Genomic DNA, 25045 nt, shown 5'->3' with positions numbered 1-25045 from the left:
GTACCTGGTCAGAGAGACAGTAATGGCCAAAATGTTGCATGTCCTTAGAAATATTAGAAGTGACTGGACGCCACATAACAGGAAATATGTTTTAAATGTTTTGCTGCAGAAACAGCTGGCAAATCCCTATCCATGCTAGAAAGTTATCAAGCTCTAATCTTGTCTTTTTCTCCTTAAACATTACTACTATGAATCAAGTAACAAAAACCCAAGTCAATTTCTTAAGAAACTTTCCAACTAGTTAAACATTTTAAAGGGCTGATATTTTGCTCTGTTTGGGTACCAATTCCAAGTATTTTTAAGACAGACAATTTCTTCTTCAAACTTTACGATATTTCTAAAAATGATAATTTAATACATATCTTGATATCCTGAATTTGCTGGTGATACAATATAAGTGCAAAAAATGCTGGGGGAGAGAGGGGGAAGGAGGTAAAATCTTACCTGTAGGAACAAATAAGGTATGTCCTTGTTTCACCACGCATTTATAACATTTGTCTACCTTATCCCCAAAATACACTTCACTCTGGGTGACAGAGGAACTCCAAGATTCATAGAGAGACAGATTTTCATCAGTAGGTTTGATCAAGTAGAAGATCTTCTCACCCTGTACACAAAAAATATCCCATATGAGGTATGGTATAACTTTTGAATCATTTACATGAACAGTATTATTGTCAGGCAAGCCCTGTTATCTAATAGTAATATCCTGTACTTCCGTGTGAGTCTCCTAGGTTTTCCAACCCTCTGTGTCACTCTTTGGTCTACCAGAAGCTAACCATGTAGTACATTCCACCCTTTTGGGGTTTTGGGACAAGGAAAGTGCCACATTAAGGAATAATTTATTAGTTCTGGTGGAAGTTATGTCCAGTCATCCTCAGCTACATGGTTGCTGCAATTCAGAAAGCAGTGTGAGCTAACATTTAAGAAAAATTCAGTTTGTCATTTCATTCATCTTCTCCTACAAAACGCTCAGGGATCGCGTCCACCTCTCTGCCAGAAAGTGCAGATTGGCATTTTCATTCTAGTGGGTCAACTTGTACAGAGGACTGAACAACAGTGCACAGTCAGTAATCCTCCTCTGCCCCCTTCTCAGATTAACAATTTCATTTAAAATGCATGAGGAAATCCATGAACACAGGTTTCTTTTGTGGAAAGAAGATATACACAGGACAAAATCATTTTCAAGCATTCAGGGAGCAAGGACCTTCTTACCCACAGAACATGGTACCAGACTGACGTGCCCCCAAAATCAATATGAAAATCAGTGTAGCTGTCCTGAACTCCCATCAAGCAATATTTCTGAACAAAAGGCTTGGGGAAGACAGAGTCATCTGGCCAGTAGTTTTCCACCCACGAAAGCTTTGTGGCAATGTCAGGGACTTCCACCAATTCAGACATCCTTAAAAAGTAAGTAAATGATGGGTAAGTGCAAGTAATGATGAGAGACATCTTTAAATGTTTACCTTCCCTAAATGTCCATCAAATTGTAAAAATGTTTACTTCTATATGATTCCATACTGTCCCCAAATCCCAACACAAAATAGTCTACTAGAGACCATTTCATTTGTTTTAGAGTATTATTATACTTCTACATTTACCCTTTGTTTTAGCAAAATCTACTCTCTATTTCAAAGGAGACCAAGTCAAGTTGTCTCAAAGTCAATTACTCACTTTGTGTCTGAAAACTCCAGACTGATCACATTTAACACTTTTGGTCGATCAGAATTCATGAAATACTTAATATAATTATGAAGCTTCATTTTACTGTCTGCCTGCCTTGCCACATCGATTACATCTATCACTTTGTCGCCACCTGTAAAAATAAGAAAATTAACATTTTAACAAGACGTATGTTTAATATTTTCTGCAAGATAGGACAATCCATTTCTACACAAAAACTCCACTACCCAACCCTCCCCAAAACAAAGAGGGACAAGAGTAAACCAAGATCTTATCTAGATATAATTTGTTACTGTTACTTAATAATATAACTGAACCTTATCTAAAAATAAGTCACCACTTTGGTGGTTAACCAAAAGGAAAAGGAGGAACCTAACATGACTGTGGCTAGTTCATATGCTTGGTTTTGTGGCTTCTGTCATCGTAAGGAAGAGAGGGTAGGAGGAAGTTATCAAGAATACATTTATTTGTATATGTATTTCTACAGTAGTCAACACCACAGTATCTGAGTACTTATCACTACAACATTTTCTACAAGCAAATAATGAAGCTTATAGCCCTGATCCACCAAAGGTTTAAGCATATGAATAACTAAGCATGGAGTAATCCTACTGGACTTCTTGCATGCATAAAGTCAGTCATAGGCTTAATTCTCTGCGGGATTTGGTCCTGTGTCTATGTTTAGGGTTTAGTCCTTTCAAGATAGAATGCTAATGGCCATCTAACATCTAGAGTGTGGATCACCTTCTCTTGTTTGTTCTCATGAGGTTTAGGGAAGGATGATGGAAGGCGAATAGGTTGGTTCAAGTAGAATGAGGAAGGTATTTTAGGTAGCAATGTGGAATGTGGTCTTAAAGGAACCTTGTCTTTGAAGAAGACTGTATATAGGGGGTATGCCATGAGAGTCCCTAGTTCTCCCACTTGTCACACAGATGACTCTGGATTGTTTGGCTTTTATCTTGTATATCACCCTTGATACCGGAGGAGTAGGAGGACACATATACAGGAGAGGAGCATCCCATTTGATGAGGAAAGCAGAGCCCATAGATCGGTGCCCCAATCCTGCTCTTGAGCAAAACTGCAGACACTCAGAATTCTGGGCTGTAGCAAAAAGGTCTACATATAGGAAATTCCAACATCTGAATATATTCTGTAGGACCAAGGTGTTTATTTCCCACTCCTAAGAAAATTTTCTGCTTAGTGAATCCACTGTGGTGTTCTGACATCCTGGTAGATAGGTACCTCATATGTTGATGTTGTAATGGATGCACCAGTTCCATAATCTCTGTGCTTTGCTGCAAAGGGAGCGTGACCTTGCTCTCCCTTGACAGTTTATGTAAAACATGCAAGCAATATTGTCTATAGTACCTTTATGGTTTTGTTCTGATCAGAGGTAAAAAGCATGGACATGCGTTGCGGACTGCTCGTAGTTCCAGGAGGTTGATGTGTAATGTTGACTCTGAGGGGTACTCCCTGTCCTGGACTGCGTGGCTGTGCAAGTGTGCTCCCCAACTTAAGAGATGTGTCCATTGTAAATATCATTGACAGAGAGGCTTGCATGAAGGGAACTCTGACATGCATATTGTGAGGTCAAGTCCACCATGTAGAGAAGTTTTGACTTTGAGTGGCACTGTGAGACATTTGTTCAGGCTGTGTCTGTGCGGTACATATACTGTCCTGCGCCAACCCTGAAGACAATGCATATGTAGCTTGGCATGCTGTGCAACAAATATGGTTGCTGTCATATGACATCATAATTGCAGGCAGGTCCTGGCAGATGTCTGTGGGCTGGTTTGTGCTGTGGTGACCAGGTTAATTAGCATAACAAATCTGTGTAGTGGTAATGAGGCTTTGGTCTCCAGTGCATCAAGGCGGGCCCCAGTGAATTCTAGTTTTTGTACAGATATCAACATAATTTTTTTGCATGTTTATTTGTAATCCCAGTTGCAAAAAGAGAGCCATAGTCTTTTGAGTAGCTTCTAAGGTGTCTTCCTGGGATGACTTTCAGTAGATAGTCATCCAAGCAGGGTAATATCATGACCCCTTGCTTGCAGAGGTGGGCCACTACCACCTCGAGAACGTTGGAGAACACCTGGGAAGCCGCAGAGAGGCCGAAAGGTAGCATTCTGCACTGGTAGTGATCTTGTCTCGGAACAAATCTGAGAAATCTCCTGTGCGACGGATGTATGGTAATGTGAAAATATGCATCTGGGAGGTTGAGAGCTGAGAACCAGTCCCCCTGTTCCAGTGTTTGGATTATTAGTTGCTAACGTGACCATCCTGAACCACTGAACCCTCATGAACTTGAATTTCCTTAAGTCAAAAATGGACCTCCATCCCCCGCTCTTTTTCTGAGTTAAGTGGTAGTGGGAATAAAAGCCCTTCCCCTCTGTGTTGTGTCAGTACTGCTTCTACAGCACCCAAGTGCAGGAGGTGGGTTTATTTCCTGTTGTAGAAGGTGCTCATGAAAAGGGTCCCTGAAAAGGGACAAGAAGGGAAGCTGGGTAGGGGGGAGGAGGTAAATGGGATTGAGTAACCAGTGTTGATAATTTCTAATACCCATTTGTCCAAGGTGACGGTCTGCCATACTGGGTAGAATGGGATTAGACTGTCTCTGAAAGGATGGACAGTTGTTGATGGTTTCAGCATTTGGAAATGCAGGAGGCATCTTGGGCCCTCAATCAAACCCTCAAAATTGCTCTTTCAAGGGAGGTTACTGGGATGTCGATGGTGGAGATAGGAATGGTCTACTACCTGTAGGCATCTATGTTTTTGTGGGTCAGATTGTCCCTATGGTTGGACATATGGCCTTGTTCGTTGTACTGAGTGGTATTTTCCTGGCTTCCTTCTTTGTGCAGGTATGTAAATGCCAAAAGACCAAAAAAGAGTTGCCCTGCAATCTTTTAGGGTATGGGGAAAGTCATCAGTCTTGGCTGCAAACAACTTCGGGCCCTCAAAGGGAAGATCCTCAATAGTAGACTATACTACTCTTTCAGAAACCCAGAGAGGTGAAGCCACAAAGCCTGAGGCATAACAATCACTAACAACAGATTATGCGGCTGTGTCTGCTGCATCCAACGACACTTGTAAAGCTGTCCATGCAAGAAGATGGCCCTCCGAGATGACTGCTTTGAATTTTTCTTTTTTTTTTATCACCAGGGACATAATCAATAAACTCAGACATCTTAGAATAATGTATGAGATTATATTTGGCCATCAGTGCACCGTAATTGGCAATTCTGAATTGCAGAGTCGCTGACTAATAGGCCTTACACCCAAAGAGGTCTAACCGATTCCAGTCTTGATCGTATGAGGTGGTTCTGGAACTGATTTTGTCTGTTCCGTTTGTTCACAGCCTATACCATAACAAGCCCGGGGGGGGGGGGGCGGCAGCGCGGAGGGAGATGAAAACAAAAAAAAATCCAGAAGGGTCGTACTTCCTGTCTCTGACAAGTGGGTGGTATCGTTGCGGGGGGCCTGCCAGATTATCTGGGTGGATCCATGAGTGCCTCATTTATGGGGATCGCAATCTTCGATGAGGTTGGTGTTTGTAAAATGTCCAACACCTTGTGCTGAGACTCTGCAACCTCTTCCAAGGGTATCCTGAGAGAGTAAGCAATCCTTTTAAATAGCTCCTGGAATTGTCTAAAGTCATCAGCTGTTGGGGGTGGAGGAAGCATGACTACTTCGTCCAGAGAGGATGAAGAGATATCGGTCGGTAAGGTGACTTCCCAATTAAAAAAAGTCTCCTCTTGCTCTTCAGAAGTCTTCTCCGGAGGCTCAGAGGGTCCACGTACTGAGAATGGGGAGCATCTCAGCCTGAATTTCAGAGTGAGTGGCATTGGTGGCAGCATCCATGTATGTCCATACCACCAATGGGTGTTACCCCTGGGGTGAAATGTGGGTTGTTCCCAATTGACCTGGTCTGGTGGTTGTCTGAATGGATGAGAAGTAAAATGTTCCCTTCCTAATTGTCCTCCTCCTCACTTGAGGAAGGAGGGGCCTATCTGGATATGGGTGTAGACTGGCACTGTACCACATATGCCAGAGTAATATCAGTACCAAGAAGGGGAGATTCCGGTGTTGCAGACATTGGAAGGACCTTGTGGAAAAGGAATTGTTGCAGTACCACAAGCATCAGTTACCAAGGAGGACGTTGGTGGTGGTGCCGCTGAAGTTGTAGCAGTTGTTGGTTCTGATCTGGCTGTGCTATGCAGTAGGTGATTGGTAGGTGGCACAACAGACTACAGCAATGCTAAGCTGCCCAGTGCCACACATTTAAGCGGCTCCATCAGAACCGTGGAGGAGGAGGTAAGCTTCTCTTTGCCACTCCTCTCAGAGGCCGCCCTCTTAGGGTCCTTTCACGGTACCAGCAGTATTGGAGGATCCCAGTCAGTCGGAGGGGCTCAGCTGGACTGTGGTCAGTACCAAGAGTGTTGAATGAGCCGGGAGGGTGTTTCTTTTTAGCTGGTTCCCTAGTAGGGGAAGTTGTGGCCTGCTTTTTGTCCACCTTTTTTGAGGACTTCCTCTTTGAGGGTGGTGGGTAATCTCTGCCAGAGGCTGTCACTGGGATGGCAGAGACTGGTGTTCAGGGTGCAAAAGGGTCAGGGAGTCAGAAACCAAGTGCAGAGTCTTTTCCATCAGGATAAGTTTCAACTTAAGTCCCTTGATTTTCTGGTGTGAGCCTTGAGGTTGTGGCAATGGTGGCACTTCTGAGGTATGTGTGTCTCGCCCAGACATCGGACACACTGAGAATGCCCATCACTGACCAGGATTGCCTCCTAGCAAGAATAAATTTAAATCGCAAGGATCCGGGCATGCCCGTCAGTAGCCTTCCCCCAGGTGAAGAAGGTTAAAGGCACACTATACTATAAGGGTGAAAATAAAGAAGAAAGAAAATAAACAATGAGAGACGAGGGTAGTTAGCCAACACTAACTCTAAGAGGTAAACATGAAGCAAGCAAAGAGGCGCTACCATGGCTCCGTCTCAGGTCAAGAACAGATGAGAAGCAATTGAGGGCGGTTTGGTTGCATAGCGCTATGTAGCCACCACGAGCGGCCCGAAACAGGGAGAGCACATTTGTGACCCAAACAGGCACTGCCACTGAAATTCAGCAATCACTGGCGTAGACACACACATTCACCTAAAGTGGAGCACACACAGGGACACTCCTTGAAAAAGAGCCATGGAAACTGATGTGCCAATCTGAGTGTGTGGAAGTGGGGGGGTGGGAGGGAATTATCTTCTGCCCTGGAATAGCCAGACTTCCAAAATAAAGTCACAGAATTGTTGAAATGCCAGCTATTCTTCCGAGCAACCATGAGCAATTAATAAGGAGACTGAGTAATCAGCATATAGTCAGGTCATTCAGAATACTGCACAGAGTGTATTCTAGCCGAGTCTTAAAATACGGATAAGCACAGAAATCCTGTTTGTAGTGCATTTCAACATACTATCAAAAGAACAAAAAAAGAGATGATTCTATTGGAATCCAGGAAGTGTTAAAGGACCTCCCCCCAGCCTAAGGGGAGGATCCACAGGACCTGGAAGCCAAATGATTCCGGGGGACAACTAATGAGATAACAGGGACAGGGGTGAGGTCAAAGGGTCAAATGAAGGAAACCTGACGGGGACACCGAGCAGAGAACCCCGGACAGCACCCACTGCTCCTCGAAGGCACCAAGTACAAGGCGCACACACAAAACTCTTAGCTGTAGTATATTATGCAGCACATTCCACACTGCAGCTGGCTCAGTCTCACTGAACCACTGAAACACATATTCAGGTGGTCCTGAGGTGGTTAGAGACTGCCCAGCAAGCCTGACGGAAGACTAAATGCTCCTGCTGAAGCTATGGTGCTCCCTGAACTTCTCCCCCAGGGAGCAGAAAAAAAGCTTATAAGGGAAGGATTAGATAGACTAAGGAACCAACAGTTTACAGATATGAGAGGTTTCAGAGTGGTAGCCGTGTTAGTCTGTATCCACAAAAAAAACGAGGAGTACTTGTGGCACCTTAGAGACTAACAAATTTATCTGCAGACATAAGAGGTGAGGAGGGAGGGAACTGATCTGACCCTGAGCTTTCAGTCTCCTCCGGTTCCCTTATTCCTCCCCAACTGTGAATATTTCTGCCCTACAGCTCCCACCCTCCCTCCTCACTTGTCTGAAATCTACTCTCTCTTCCTCTCCTTCCCTCTCAGGCTGCTCTGCTCCTTGGAGGGGAAGGGGCAGAGAAGAGCGGGGGTTCCAGAGATGCAGCAGTTGGGAGTCCCTGGACCCAAACAGCAGCTATAAACCTCCATGTATTAACAGTGTAGGTGGGGAGATTGTATTTTGGTGCAGTTCACCCCCACGCCCAGAGCCACATAAGAAGCCCAGGCAAGGACCTTCTCCCCAACACCCCAGACACCCTCAGGACACCCTCACTTATGCAAAAGCTTTGTTGTGCAATGCATCAGCAGCAATAAATAATTGGTAAGTGTAAAACCCTTTAAAAGATGTTCTCACTGTGCGACAAACCATTTTTAAAATCTGTAACAAAGCCCCCCATCCCCATCACTAGACTACAGATTACAAAACTAGCTTATCTGATTCACAGTGTAAGAAAACATCCTCAAAAACCATTATAATCTGTTGCTTATAGTATGTCGCAGAACAAAATACAGCTGTTCAACATTTCAGTCATTTATCACACATTTTGATAGCTTGTGCCATAAGTTGCCAGGTGTGAATGTTGAGAGCTATGGGCATACAATCGTCACATGCATACCCATAAATGAAACCCAAATTCGTAGGTCTAATTTACCCTTGCCAACCTTCTCGTAAGAACTGTTCAATTTAGATTAGGCATATAGTATCCTTTAACTGTTGTAGCTTTGCAAATATTTATTGTATTTAATTCACTCTACGCTGAAGCATTCACACATATTCCAGAAAGTCCCTTACCTACATAGCGTTCCACATCAAGAACGGAGAAGGTAGGGGGAGGGAGTCTGAGCCCTAGACCATCTAATTTAGGAACCATAATAGGGACATCAAACCCATGTTTCTCCAGGTATCTTTGTGTCAGCTGGCTGCCATGCATTTTCAAAATGATTTCATCAGCACTGGGGGAAAAAAATCAAAATATTAGCACCAAAAAACCAGTAAACCTGTTTGAAAGAGAAATTAACAAAAAAAACTTTGGCAGGTTTCAACGAAACATCTTATTGGAGTTACATAGCTAATATAAATCAAATTAAAATAAGTGGATACAACTATATTAAATTAAGCACTCAAGGTGAAGGCAAGCCTGCTGATTACATTTAATGAAACTAAAAGACAACAAATTTAAAACCAATCAAGGAAGTACATTTTTATAAGCATAATTAATCTGCGGAATGTCATTGAAGACAAGAGTTCAGGAAGATTAAAAAAATCACTTACACGGATAAGGACAACATTGATATATTAGAATAAAAAGCATTTTCTTTTAAAAGGGATATAAGTCATCATGCTTTAGAGAGTAAGTCAACCCTTAACTGTTGGAATAAGGAAGAAATGTCTTTTATGACCAGGTTATTACATAACTGTGCACCAGGGGAATCTCTTTCATCTTCTTCTGAAGCATCTGGGACTAGATAAACCACTGTTCCAATGTTTGTGGTCTACACTAGAGAGAAAATGGGAAGTGATTTCTGAGTCTCGTTTCCTGGACCAGACAGGCTGAAAATGCTGAAGAGGCAACACAACTAACAGTATGGGTTGGTAGTGATAGACTCCATAGGAAATTACACCCATGTGTAGTAATTTGATTGATGGATGCTACAACAAGGTGCCTTGAAGGCAAATATATGGATATGAAACGCTGGATGAAAAAAATTAGATCTCAGACATGGAGGAAGGGTTTTTTGTGATGGTGGTGTTTTTGTGGAGGCATGTTAGGAAGACCTTTTAGACATGATCAATACCCAAGGTTTTTCCCCTTTTTGTGATTTGACTTCTAAGCAAGTTTCCATACCTTGGGAATGAGCGAGCCCGCAGTTGTTTAACAAAAGTCCGTGTTCCAGCTTGGACTGGTTTGGAACCATCCTCAAACTCTGTGTAGTCATGTCTGTGCCAGTTCCTCCTCTTCTTCACTAGATTTTTTTTTAAAGGGATTAAATTTAAAATTAGTCAGTGTTGATGGTATGGGTCAGACTGGCTGATGTTCCATCAGTGAACCAATCACGTTAATTAGACTGACTGTCTATTTTTAATTCAGTTGACTTCATCTGTTGCATAAACAAAGAGTCATCTTTAAAATATTATGGTGGTAATAACAAAACATTAATCCTTTGCATTTCTATAGCTCCTTCTATCTGGGAATCTCAAAGCAGCGTCTGAATAAGGATTTAAAATTCAACACTCCTGTAATAAGGGAATACAAACACTAACAGCCTGAAGCTCGCCCAGAAAACTAAAGAGGAAGCCTACAGCAGAGCCAGAAATAGAACTTAAGGTTTCCTAATGCTCAGTCCTACATTTTAATCATAAGATCATCCTACAACTTCAAGATAAACTAAATTATTACTTAATATTTATATTACCATAGACCAATACATCCCAATAATCCTGAGTGGGGTTTCTGATATGCTAGCAGTTGTATAAACATACAAAAAATCTAGTCTTTGGCCATTATTAAAATGACTTATTTTTGGTTACTCCTCCCTCATCCACTCATCCTATCCCTCACCCCATTTGTTTGCCCCATCCACTGGTTACACCTTGTCTTTTAGTTTGTAAGCTCTTTTTGGTAGGAACTGTTATTTATTATGTTTGTACAGCGCCTAGCGCAAGGGTTCTAGACCTAAGTGAAGCCTTTAGGTGCAATTGCAACATACAATCAAGCTCCAGATGGATGATTTTATATTAATAAAAACAAAAGGATAAATAGGTGTTCCTTTATGGTTTTGGGCAATTGACTTTGGTTCTCTTCTATTAGCTACATGGTATATTCATGCAAAAGGCTTTAGACTTCTAGAGCTAAACACAAATGTAAAACTAGAAGTCCTCATATAAATTGCTTTGCCAGTTACACCATTACAAATCGCAGATGTTACTGAAAAAATTACACAAAGCCACAAAGGAATTATATGCAGTCTCCCACCTCACTTTTTTTGTTTTAAGAGAACTGAAAAACTGGCAAATTTACTTAATCTTAAAAGCTTCCCAGTTTAACACAGAATGATTGAATATCACCTGTCCTCAAACCCATTTAATACTTCTATGAATTACTCTTAATTTCTATCAACCACTTGGCACCGTAATTCAGACAGAATGTAAGGCTATTGCTTCCTTTAGAAGCAACAAACGTTCAACCATGAATTTGATGGCAAAGAATGCCAACACTTCATTAGCACTTTCTACCAACACAATGAATATTGTGATTCTCTTCCACTCAGCTTCTATCGTTTCAGAGGCTGCGAACCCCAAATAAATTCCCAATCAGGTACCTCAGCAAAAAGTGTCATACCACATCAGCTTGGAATAAAACTTCAGCTGAGTTTAGCCCTAGTTGCTCACTACCTTTTTATTGATCTGCAATGTACAGTTACCACTTGAGGGAAGTTGAACAAAAACTTAAAACTCAGACTATACTTATTTTATTCTGATAAATTCTAAAACAAAAAAACTATGCCAAACTGTGATCAATAGTATTAGATAGCTGCTAATAGACAGCTGCCCCCAAGATATATACTGAGACCAAGTGTGTAATGTAATAATTACTACTCTAGTACAGATCAAGAACTTGATTATATCTGCTGAAAAGGAAAGAGCTCGGGTTACTAGCCAGCTTACACAAATGGTGTCTCAAAATTTGAGAAAAAAGCCTGGCTAACAAAATCTGACAACTAAACAGTTTTATTAATATGATAATATTATTGGATCTTAATTCAACCCAAAACAAATTAAACAAATATTCCATAATTCCAAATATTAAATAAATTTAGGATAAGCTCTTGTAAAAAGTTTATATTGCACCAAAGACTGCAATAAAACCTAGTAAGACTGAACTCTCAATTATAAAACAAAACCAAAAAATCACCCACACGCCTATCTTCGCTTTATTTTAATAAGCTCTAGTATTTTTTGCTGCTGGTTTTTCAGAATCACCAGCTGCAGTCCAGCACTGATTGACAGCTAATTAATCTATTTGCATCTCCCAGTCGTTATACATGACAGGTAATTATTCCTAATGATGTATTGTTTTCTGCAGAGGCAACAAACTGTGCCCTTTAAAAGACACTTAGGAAAATAAATTGGCTCAATTAAACATGTGATGTTTATAGTGACTTGCTAACCTGATAATCAGTGTTGTAGAGCTAGACTATTCAAATATTCAGCAGTACTTCAAGAATAATGAAGCCAAGTTTTAATTAACTTTCCAAACCTACTTCCTCAAATCATAAATAATATTTGAATAATGCAGAGTATTAGCCACTAATTTGATTATGTGCAACATACAACACTTCCACCAAAATTCATCTGTGATGTAATAATATACTGCAATGAAAGAACGTAGTAGTTGCATAATACATTTATTTTTACAGTGCAGTACTCATGTTTACAATCAGTTTTTAAACATTTGAGAGCTGGGAATTAATAATTTTATTTCAGTTAATTCTTTTTCACCACGTGGTTCTTAGGGAGGAGGTGCACCATGCTTCCTTGAGCAGGAGAGAATATTCAAGAATACAAAGCAGTAAGAAAAGTACCTTTGTATTTAACTGTCAATTATTTTCCATAGTTTGTGTACTGTTCTAGTGTGTCTTACTGGATTTTACAATCAGATAAGTAAAATAACTCTGTTTAAAAAACAAATTTCTTGACTTTTGTCATTTAGAATGAACATGCCATGTAAAAAATGAACTCTAAGAAGTGGAAGGAAAAATATTTGTCCCCTCACCAATGCAAACAAGCAAGTCCCTGCCACAATTACAACACTAAAATGGATTAAGGAAATCCATTGGAGACGCAGAGGTGTTTTAGGAAAAGGAGCAACAGAGAATGGGCCAGAAGTTTAGTTTAAAGAAGTACAGGAGAAAACATTATTTACATTTTGATTTAATTATTATTTTAATTACAATTTTTACATTCTGCACACCAGGCCAGTAACCACTTCTGAATAATTTATGTAAACACACCTTTACTATTCCTACCTGCCCTCCCCTCCACTTGCCTCTTTGTTTGACCCTTGCCTATTGTCTCAGAAAAATCACAATCTAGATTTTAGACAGGGACTGTCAGTGTTATTTGTTTGTACAATGGGGATTTAATACTGTTTGGGGTCTTTAGCTGCTACCACAACAGAAACAGGCTGACCTATGGGATTTGAAAGAGGTTAAAACAAGATGAAAAGCAGTGTTGCCAACATGCATGAATGTTTTTCTTGGGAGCTCCTGATTCTGCAGTCAATTGACTACATGAGAGTCTCAGGTTTAAAAAACATTCTAGCCCTCATGATAAGCAAAAGAAACTTGAAAACATAACCCAAGTGTAACCTAAAGGCTTCAAAACCAGTAGGCAAAGAATAAGAACCCACAATGTATTAATTTTTAAAATACCTCTATTTTTAAGCTATTCATGATTACTCATTTTTTAATGCCTCGGGTTGGCAATAGTGCAACCCTCAACTAAAACACATTTGCAGTGATCTACATGTCTACCCAGCAGGAGTAGGAATAGAATATGGTGGCCCATATTTTCAAAAACATATATGAAATATCTGATAAGTGCACAAGTCAAGCTGACATGTGGATACTCAAACTGCATACCCATAGGATGCCATACATTGTCAAGTCAGGAGCACACACTTGAAAGTTTGGGCTCCTACATATGTGGTTGCTTGGTGAAGCTCCTGTCGACCTGTTGCTTGCTCATTCAGCATCAGAAGTGGATTTAATTCTGGCTGAAGTGTGAAAATAAACTGAGTGATTTTCTGGTATTAGTGAATTTGATCTTTACATCTTTAAACTACACAGCAGAGTTCCTTTCGGGGCTGCAGTTTGCCTTTATTAGCACAGTGGATTCTTTGGTGGGCCAGAAGTCAGCCTTAATTGACATTTGGTAATATGGAATTTGCTCTTTTTATACCTTTAGTCCTACAAGTTATATTGTTATAAACAATCTTGTAATGATTAGGTGGAAAAATATCCCTAACATATATACTCCCTGGAACTGCAATACAAATTCCTTTTAATCTGAACATAATTATGTTTAAGCTTCTTTCAAAACAATTTTGGAAAAAATATATTTCAAGTAATAGGGATTATTATTATAATAAATACAAGTAATATTTCACACTTATGTAGCATTTCATATGCATGGAGCACTTTTGAAACCTTGCTTAAGGAACCCCATCATCCACACCGCCCACTTAAAATGTAGATGCTTAGAGTGTGGGCTACCTTAAAGGAACAGCCACTTCTCCGAACTGATTGCTCTTCAGTTATAACTAGGGCTGTCAAGTGATTAACAAAATTGCAATTAATTGCACAATTATAAAAAATAATTGCGATTAATGGCACCGTTAAAAATAATGGAATACCACTTATTTAAATATTTTTGGATGTTTTCTACATTTTCAAATATATTGATTTCAATTACAACACAGAATACAAAGTTTACAGTGCTCACTTTATATTTATTTTTGATTACAAATAATTTGTACTGTAAAAAAATAGTATTTTTCAATTAATCTAATACAAGTACTGTAGTGCAATCTCTTTATCATGAAAGTTGAACTTACAAATATAGAATTATGTACAAAAAAACTGCATTCAAAAATAAAACAATGTAAAATTTTAGAGCCTACAAGTCCACTTTGTCCTATTTCTCGTTCAGCCAATGGCTCAAACAAGCATGTTTACATTTGCAGGAGATAAGGTTCCCCACTTCTTGTTCACATCACCTGAAAGTGAGAACAGGTGTTCTCACAGCAATGTTGTAGTCAGCATCGCAAGATATTTACGTGCCAGATGCGCTAAAGATTCATATGTCCCTCCATGCTTCAACCACCATTCCAGGGCACATGCGTCCATGGTGCTCACGTGTTCTGCTCAATAACAATCCAAAGCAGAGTGCACTGATGCATGTTCATTTTCATTATCTGAATCAGATGCCACCAGCAGAAGGCTGATTTTATTTTTTGGTGGTTCGGGTTCTGTAGTTTCTGCATCGGAGTGTTGCTCTTTTAAGACTTCTCAAAGCATGCTCCACACCCTGGCCCAATCAGATTTTGGAAGGCACTTCAGATTCTTAAATCTTGTGTTGAGTGCTGTAGCTATCTTTAGAAATCTCACATTGGTACCTTCTTTACGATTTGTCAAATCTACAGTGAAAGTGTTCTTAAAATGAACAACATGTGCTGGGTCATCATCCGAGACTGCTAGAACATGAAATATATAGCAGAATGCAGGTAAAACAGCAGGGGACATACAATTCCCCCCAAGGAGTTCAGTCACAAATTTAACTAACACATTCTTTTAAATGAGTGTTGTCAGCCTGGAAGCATGTCCTCTGGAATGGTGGCCAAAGCACGAAGGGGCATATGAATGTTTAGCATATCTGATACATAAATATCTTGCAATGCCAACTACAAAAGTGCCATGCAAATGCCTGTTCTCACTTTCTGGTGACACTGTAAATAAGAAGAGGGCAGCATTATCTCCCATAAATGTAAACAAACCTCTTAGCGATTGGCTGAACAAGAAGTAGGACTGAGTGGACTTGCAGGCTCTGAAGTTTTACATTGTTTTGTTTCATAACTGCACTCAAAAAACAAAACAAAAATCTTCATTTGTAAATTGCACTTTCACAACAAAGAGATTGCACTACAGTACTTGTATGAGGTGAACTGAAAAATACTTTGTTTTATCATTTTTACAGTGCAAATATTTGTAACAAAACATAATATACACTTTTATTTCAATTACAACACAGAATACAATATATATGAAAAATGTACAAAAGCATCCAAAATATTTAATTTCAATTGGTATTCTATTGTTTAACAGTGCAATTAAAAGAGATTAATCACAATTAATTTTTTTAATTGCAATTAATATTTTTTAAGTTAATCACCTGAGTTAACTGTGATTAATCGAAAGCCCTACCTTTAACATTAGAGCCAATTAATGAAAGCCCAAATCAAGATTTCAGCTCAAACAGAGGTGATGTGCTGAAGAATAGAGACTTCACCTATTGTGCCTAATAAATTTAGATTATTTACCCACTTGAAACAATGTGAACCAATTAAGATAATTTTTACTCTACATCATCTTCTCTTTCAAAGAATTTCCAATGCAAAGTGCACCCTTATCCTTATGTCATATTCCTGCAGTGGCGATCAGTGCAGGTACTTGAGCTGTAAGCCCCTTGATATAAGTGAGGGAGATAGAAATCTGCTCTGGCCTAATTTTTAGGCCTGACCCAGACCTAAGCCCATCCAAACCAAGACTGAGAGGGTCAGGTCATTTTCCAACCCGACCCTTCCCCCAAAACCTGAGTCAGCGCTGCCACCAACTCCTGCTTGTGGAGTCAGTTCTCCTCCTCCTGCCCATATAGAGTCAGTGCAGCAATGAACAGCCCACTTCTGCAGTCTGCCTCCCTCTGCTGTGGTGTGTATGGTGAGAAGTGCTGCAAGACCTGACACTTGTAGTTGGGTTTCACTGGGTTGAGGTTGGGTTGCAGGGCTCTAAGAAGGAGACTGTCAGCTGAACATTCATGAGGCATACTTAAGTTTGGAACATATCTCTCTCCTTGATTTGGTAGATCCAGGATTTATTAGCAGTCAAGGTAAATTACAAAGCCCATTTCCCTCCCCACCCAACCCCCAAAAACCTCCATCCATCCATATATCACACCACACTTTCAGAGACGGTGTGGGAAGAACGTTGGAGGAGGTTGGTGGATATTTCCATGCATTATATTGTATTTTGATCCATAGGACAGGTGCAGTGATGAAAGGTTAGAGAATTGATAACCACACCAGTGCAAAAAGGCATTTAACAAGGCTTTTAGCCCCTAAACTAAACATTGCTAATCCTGAAGCTATTAATTTATATCCTATACAAGAGATTAATTTTCCAAAACAATCAGGGCTGCAACAACTTTAACATCTCATCTCTAACGTTATTAATTGAGGAGCAGATGTCACACCAATACAGATCAGAAACACTCTAGAAAAGGCAGGCAAAGCTGGATTCTTAGCATGTAATCTCCATATGCCATTCAGAGAAAGGTCGGTTACCCAACCTCTCAGCAATCTTTCAAATATCCTCGGGGAATTGGTTGGGGAGGGGAGGGGTGGAAAATCAATGCTGATAAACTTTTAGAATAAAATTCAAAACTCCACCCAAAACATTTCCCTAGGTAAGGGCTTAACAAGAAGAGGGTTAGCCTTTAAAAAACCAAGACCACACTATTATGTATGTAAGTGTTTCACAACATTTACTCTTTTCCATTCAATATTCTTTCCTCCATTATTAAAATGTTTTAATCATTACGCTCCAAGATACATACCTTTTTGCTCTTAGGGCTGAATGAAAAGGGAAGAACCTGCTCCATCCACTCTCGGCACAATTTAAATATGCTCACAAGAGGAAAACATATGCAGTTTGCCTCCAAAGAGGCTACTATTTTCTTTTGATAGTAATCTGAATGCTCTTCATATTCTTCAAAAGCAAATTTAATCCCAAACTAGCCATTAAATTACAGGAACAGGTATTGATTTAATGATCCAGAGTATTTCATTTTGAACATTTTCTAGAGACCAAATAAAAGTCTAATAGGAGCCAGTTTCCCAGAAACCTAGGTTAAGAAATTATACAAACTTTACAGTATACAGGAGTCATCCCTTTGGGAGGAAAAACCCAAAATATTTAAAACCTATCACGTGGTAAGAATCAAACAGCATAACCAAGTATGTTGTATATCAAAACTCCTGTGCGACATGCTGACAAAGTTCAAAAGTTATCAAGCACAGAAATCAAGCTCCAAGTCTAGGGAGTATTGGGTGAACCCTGCAGTAGGATGAATTTATGAGCCTTTACTTCAAACAGACTATCTAATCACCTTTGAAACTCCTCCCTGCCCACTTCCTGTCTCAGCAAAATTACATAATACAAATGAAAAAAATACAAACCCTGATATCTACCTCCCCTATTAATTTATAAAAAAATATAAATGTGTGTGATTAAACACGAACCCCACACATCCATCTTCAGAGAGCTGCAACACTGGGGCTCTATCTTAATAATTCTGTTCTTCCAAAGAAATATGGGAATGACACTATAAGTCAGTGTAACTGATCCCATAATAATATGGCCACATAGCATAATTTTAGATGAAATATTGCCAAAATTACCCCTTATCAAAATTTACTGTGTCACTTAATTTATAATCCATGAAGTCCCAGTCAGGAGATAGAAAAGAAAAACAAAACCACAGAGAAAATGTGTGAAATAAATCCAGCTGCTCAGAACAGATTCAATTTTGCCAATCCATGACCAGAAATCCCTGTTTATCTGCAGGTGAAACATATATAGGCGACCCATTGTATACAACCTTGAGCTTGGGAGGGTACAGCATGTAGAACTTATCCTTTATTTTTCAGGGCTGAACCATAGTTCACTATTGGATGGGAATCCAGAAGACAACAGGTCATGCTGGTTTTCACCTTGCCTTCTTTTGGAGAAGAGATTGAACATTCACGGAAAATCAAGGAACTGAAGATGCCTTCATTGCCTACTAGCAGACAGACAATCTTCAGATTTTTGCTTTCTGTGTATCTTCTCTAACTCTTCAAGGTACTTGGTTGTTCTGGTAACCTGTGCTTTTAACTGGCTCAGCCCTTGGCAAAGATATGCGATGCAATCTACAACTACTATCACTAACTTAAGTTGCAAGTTCCCTGCTTTTTTACTTGCTCAGGAAATCTGTCCACTTAGGTTTGCAAGTAACCCGTCAAGGAATGAAGTGAAGTCTTCCATCTTTCCACTCATGATCTGCACCACAAATGGATTTAATGAAGAGGGAATGGATGGAGAAGTCGTCTCTGCTGGCACTGTGTTTGAATGATGGTTTCTTTTGCAATTCCTAGGAGATTTAGGCTAATTCTTACGAGATTTAGGTTCACACAGGGATGCGTGGGGATTTGTTTATAAATCAGGAAGCTGGAACGGAGACAGGCAATGAGAAAAATTAGAAAGATACAAGAGGATAGTGTGACACTGCACCCCATACTCTTCACAGTAATATTATATGATTATGACATTATCAGACCCACTTTGGCCTTTGGGATCAAAAAATAGTGGGAGTAAAACTCTTTTCCCCTTAAGTGCAGAGGAACTTCCTTTACTGCTCCCACCTGCAGAAGGCCCTGCACCTCCTGAGCAAGTAGATGCTCGTGAGAAGGATCCCTGAAGACAGACTGGGAGGAAATAAACTGGAGCCTATACCTCCCTGCTACTGTGCTAAGGACCCATGCTCAAGCACACCCTCAAAATGCCTGCTTATTACCTAGTTGGGTGCAGGTACAGCTCGAGTGAGCTGAGGAGCTCGGCTGATGGCCTTGCCATGCTTAAAGCCCCTGACCTTTTTACAGAATGACTCTGAACGGGAAGGACCCACAAAAACCTGTGGGACTATTGCGGCTTGAACTGCTTTCTCGTGGGCAACCAGGGTGTTCAGACCCACCAAGCATGAAGGGGCCCTAGAGTCTTTTAGGCCATGCAACTTGCTGTCTGTTCTGTGAACAGCACCAAGCTGTCGAAGGGGAGGTCCTGGATGGACTGCTGAACCTCTGCCACGAAGCCGGATGACTGCAACGAGGATGCCAGCCTCATTGAAATGGCCGAAGCCATAGACCAGACCATGGAGTCTGCCGCATCTGAAGCCACTTGTAGGGTTGTCCTGGCTACTGCTCTGCCCTCCTCCAGAATAGCCAGGAATTCCTTCCTGGGCTCCTCATGCAGCGACTCTGCGAACTTGGCCATGGACTGCCAGATGTTATAATCATAGTGGCCAATTAGGGCCTGATGTTTGGCACCTCTTAGCTGGAGGCTGAGAGTAGCATAAATCTTTCTACCAAAAAGATCAAGCCTCTTCGCCTCCTTATTCTTAGGGGTCGATCCCGGTTGGGCTTATCTATCATGCTCCTTGGCTGCTGACAGTTCCAGTGAGCTTGGGGCGGGGGGTATGTACAGGTATTCAAACCCCTTAGTGGAGGCATAGTACTCCTGCTCCACCCACTTAGAGATGGGGGGGCAGGCAGGATGGGCTTTGCCAAGGGCCTTGCTCAGTTTCACAACTCCCTCATGTACTGGTAATTCCACCTTCAAGGCGGCTGCTGCACTCAGCACATTGAACAGGGAGTCTGAAGGCTCCACCGACAACTCTGCTTCCAGCCCGAGGTTCAATGTCACCCTCTTCAAAAGCTCCTGGTGGGCTTTTGTGTCATCCTGAAGAACTGTGTGAGAGGGCCCCAGTATCACCTCGTCGGGCAAAGATAATGAGGAGACAGGTACAGATGGGCCTGGTAACTCCACTGCCTCTGCCAAAAGAGCCTCAGATGAAGCTGGCTGTCCCTGGGGAGCTTTCTCTGATTCTGCTTACAAGCCAGGGGGTGGGAGGGAGACTGTGGCCGACCACCTTTCCGATGCCCTTGAGACCGACCAATGCCTCTGCAATGGCTGGGGAAATACCCTGGGGTTCCACAGATATCCAGGGGTTGGCCATGCCCAGGAGTTCCACAGGTGTCGGGGTTGGTCATTGGCCCTGGGGCCATGCAGCCCCTGGGGGCCCAGAAGGAAATGCCGATGCCCCCAGCAGGTGGTCTTGGCCTGCGGGCAGGTCTTACTCCTCACTTTTAGAGCCCAAGGAAGGGGAGTCTTGTCTGGGGGACCAGAATGGGACTGATGTCGCCTGTCTACCCCGTTCCCGTCGGCTCTCTCCGTGGACCTCTGCTGGGGAGCTGTACCAGGCCCATGTCTCTCGGTGCCGTGATCGACACTTCACGCAATGAGAACGGTGCTGCTCTGTGGACTGGGAGCAAGAGGATCGATGTCTTAGAGACCATCAATGCACCCATGGGAATCTGTACTGGCAAATTGGAGATTCGGACGCTCCAGGCGCCAGAGCTCTGGGGACTGGCGACACGCCTCCAAGGGTCTACACCAGACAGCCAATGATCAACGCCAGGATCCCAGTGAACACTGCCTGCAGACGGGGGAACAATGTCAGGAACTCTGGCAGGTAAGCCAACCCGCATCCGGGGGCTGGTGGCGCTGTTCAGAAGAGAGCTGGTGGGGCATCCCCTGCACAGATGGAGACTGCTCGAAGGGTCCCAGGGCAGGTTTTCCCCCTTGAACGGGGCACCCCAGTAGCTGGCGTGGACAGCACCAGAAGGGACAATATGTCTGTAGCAACCTAAAAGACCTCCGGCATGGACAGCACCACCGAGTGCCTCTGCCGCTTTCTGGGGTGGTGGGCAGGGATTGAAGGGGGCTCGACAACTCAGTAGGCCACAGTCCAGAGCGAAAGAGCTGCCCCTCGTGGGTCTTTTTATCTCCTCCGGCTCTCTCCTTCCCTTCACAGGAAACAGGAAAATGGCCTCTTCTGGCCCTTCTTTGCTTTTTAGCCGGTACCGGGGATGGGACTGTCTGAGGTTGGTGCCGGCGGCGTGCTCAGCACCAAGGCTGCGGTTCTCAGAGCAGAGTCCGATCTAGTCGGCTCCGATGCCAGTGCGAGGGCTGACTCCATAAGGAGCGCTCAAAGACGAATGTCCCACTCCTTTGTTGTTCATGGCCTGAAGCTCTTAGATGTGACACTGGTCGCCCACATTGGTTCCCCCAAGCACTTTAAGCACCTTTTATGCGGATCACCGAGTGGCATAGGTTTCTTGCAGCAGTCACAAGGCTTGAAGCCTAGGGACTAGTGCATGACCCATCCCTAGGCTAAGTTCTGTCTAGGATTAACCAACTATTACTAACTCTAACACTACTGGAACTATAATAGTATACAAGTTTTTAACAAATATATACAAAAAGTTCACAACTAGACACAGCTGAGAGACGTAAGCTTGCCAAGGCAAGGAGACGTTCAAGCACCATCACAGGCGGTAAGAAGGAACTGAGGGAGGGGGGAGCCAACAGCACCCCTTATACCACCGCATATGCACACCACTCCAGAGGGTGCCAGAGCCAGTCCCCTACGGATATCTCGGAGGGAAAAAATTCCGGCACCAGCGCGTGAGACAAGCACACACACCTAAAACGGAATGGACATGAGCAATCACTTGAATAAGAACTCCTTGTTTTTATAGTGTGGTCCTTTAGGATTTTGTCAGTTTTCACTTCCCTGCTATATTCACCAGTGTCCAATGAAACCTGAGAAGAATGATGCACCATCGTTGCCTACACTCAAGTCACTTAAAAAGTCACCACCATCCTCTCTCCCCTACAACTCAGTTTTGTTTTCTTCAAACTCCAGTCACAATCCAAATATTCAGTTAAATTTCTCTGTGTTTGATCTTTAGTTGTGGTTTACATTTTTATGGGATAATGACCGTTAGGAAAAAAGTCTGTAGGTGCTCTAACCCAATTTATCTTCTGCCGTGCATCATGTGAACCTCCCCAGACTACTTTTTAAAACTTAGAATTAGCCATAAATAGCCTGTTACATTTTGAATGTCCTTCCCAACAATTTTTTCCAGTTCCAGGTTGGGGACAGAATATATATAGTCATTTACACCCTTCATCTTTGTTTGAGCATTCAGTACTTACTTAAGGATGGTCCATGCAGAACTGCACAGTTGGGACAGTGGTACAGATCAATGTCAACAGCATGGTGCTCCTCTACTTTGACACAGCTGAAAAGAAAAAAATTGTTTTCAATGCTCATGAGAAGAAAAACAAAATCTCAAGAGTCCAAGTCCTTTTATTTTCCTCTCTATCCAGCCCCCCTCCAAAAAAAAAAAAAATAGTTAAGTCTAGCAACATTTACCAGAACATACTGCAGCTCTATGCAGTCAGAACTACATACATCAAGACTCCGCTCCAAAGCCAAACTATGTGTGTCACTTTCAGCATCTATACAGTTACTTTAAAAATATGCAAATCAAAGTTTAATTGGGAATACTATTAAAGTATCTGATAAAAAGTAACCAGATGGAAGTAAATTCCACAGTGTAACTACACAAATGCTTTGATCTTAATTACAAGAAGCAGGGTGTGCAAGGTAATTAAAGCAAAGCCAGAAAAAATGTATTACTCAAGTCTAAGTGCTGATAGTTTACAGAAGACATCATGGAAGCTTTGTTGCTTCCCATGTGGCAATGCATGTCTTTGGTAGCATACTGTACATAAAAAAAAAAATTTTAAAAGAACACAGGCCGCTATTCTCTCAAACATCAAAGGGAAATAAGGTATACTATTCATTTTTCCTCATACCTTCCCTTGCAACAGCAGCTAACAGTGACCACATTAAAGTGTATTCTTCTTCTCTGCAAAACATGCATCCTTTTGAATAAACAAACTTTTTTATCACGCTTGTTATAAAATACCTATAATTAGGCCAGTTAAAAATAATTTAGACCAAATATTACAGCAGGTTACTTCCTCTCTTGGTAAGATTACACCAACATATATGGATGGCTATAAAAACCCAGCAAGGTTGGAAAAGGTCAGGTTTTTCTATTCAAGATAGCTGGATATGAAATGAAGTATTGATAGTGGTATTTTGCAGGTTTTGCATCACTAGAGATTAATGATTTAGAAAAGCAGTGTTCATATAGAATTTTCTCAAAAATTTTATTGTTTAAATACTCTTTTTGCTGAGAGGCACCCAACGTTTGACAGAATTCCTCTCTCTTCGAAGTATGTGACTTGTTCATAAATAATGATGAAAGATTAAAGAACGGTTTTTATACCATAAATAGGGCCCAACCAAATTCATGGTCCATTTTGGTTAATTTCACAGTCCTACGATTTTAAAAATTGTAAGTTTCATGATTACAGACATTTAAATCTGAAATTTCACAGTGTTGTAATTATAGGGGTCTTGACACAAAAAGGAGCTGGGGTGGGAGGGGGGTGTCGCAGTACTGCTTCTCTTACTTCTGTGCTGGTGCTGATGGCAGCGCTACCTTCAAAGCTGGGTAGTCGGAGAGCAGCGGCTGCTGGCTGGGAGCCCAGCTCTGAAGGCAGATCTACCATGAGCAGTAGCACAAAAGTAAGGATGGCATGGTATGGTATTGCCACCCTTATTCTGCGCTGTTGCCTTCAGAGCTGGGCACCTGGCCAACAGCAACCTCTCCAGACGTCCAGCTCTGACGGCAGCACAGAAATAAGGGTGACAATACTGCAACCGCCCTAAAATAACCTTGGGATACCCCTCCCCGCAGCCTCGTTTTGGGTCAGGACCCCCACTTTGAGAAACACTGTTCTCCCCTGTGAAATCCGTACAGTATAAACACACAAAGAAACAGATTTCACGGTCCATGACACGTTTTTCCATGTCCATGAATTTGGTAGAGCACTAATCATAAAAGTTTACCAAACATTCATATTAATAAATCCAATGCAAACAGATAATTACCCGATACTATTGCCATGTAAGTTAGACCCGAAGCCATAACAGACCCAAGGTCGACAGCAAATTGGTTAAAAAAAGGCAAAGCTCGCGTGCTATATCTGACTTGTCAAGAAGAGAGTGCTCTTCAGTGACATCCACTGCAGTCTAGGTATCTTTTATCACAAGTGTTTATATATGGTAGCATGAGAAGTCAGTTAAAACGTTTGTATTCACGGAGCACAATTAATGAACTCTGCATCAAAGCTGAACTGCTCTGCATTCAAAATAAGTAGTTGTATTTACACAAATGCTTATTTTATTGTCTATAACAATACATTAGAAGTGGTCTAAAGATAAAATAGAAATGCTATTAAATGTAACAAGAAAATATTAAATGCTCCCACTGACCACATAAAGAAGATTTATCATATATAACCTTTTATAAAAATATGTAGGTTTCATTGGGTAATTTCACAGCAATCAAAAAACTCCATCAGATTATTAAAAGCTGATCTCCCCCAAGCCTTAAATTGTGATAGAGTTTTAAGATGGTTCCAGATAGATGTTTTTATTAGGCACATTTTTTATTTTTATTTTTATTACAAAGGACAAACTTAAAAAAACCTTTAAACACACAATATATCTCAAAAGAATGCCATGAAACTCTTTAATTCACTAGAATTGAGAGCCACAAGACAAACTCCTTCCAGACAGCATCAGTCTACACCAAAGGCCAATCTGCCACTGACTATTCCCATCGAAAACTGTT

The 25045-nt window shown here is 41.4% G+C and overlaps 1 protein-coding gene across 1 annotated transcript in view; it reads right to left on the bottom strand.

Moving 5' to 3' along the window:
• The window catches only part of KDM7A (lysine demethylase 7A), an 89415-nt gene that overhangs the window by 42921 nt on the left and 21449 nt on the right, over nt 1-25045 (bottom strand). The window contains exons 2-7 of the mRNA XM_084649980.1: nt 22488-22573; nt 9683-9800; nt 8629-8789; nt 1675-1816; nt 1216-1402; nt 445-607 (exon numbers count right to left, since the gene is read on the bottom strand). Coding sequence (XP_084506106.1) covers nt 445-607; nt 1216-1402; nt 1675-1816; nt 8629-8789; nt 9683-9800; nt 22488-22573 — 857 coding nt within the window. The remainder of the gene's footprint in view (nt 1-444; nt 608-1215; nt 1403-1674; nt 1817-8628; nt 8790-9682; nt 9801-22487; nt 22574-25045) is intronic.

The sequence above is a fragment of the Lepidochelys olivacea genome (genome assembly GCF_965140295.1).
Source record: "Lepidochelys olivacea isolate rLepOli2 genome assembly, chromosome: 1".
Taxonomy (NCBI): domain Eukaryota; kingdom Metazoa; phylum Chordata; order Testudines; family Cheloniidae; genus Lepidochelys; species Lepidochelys olivacea.
This window is presented reverse-complemented; position numbering and strand designations above follow the sequence as displayed.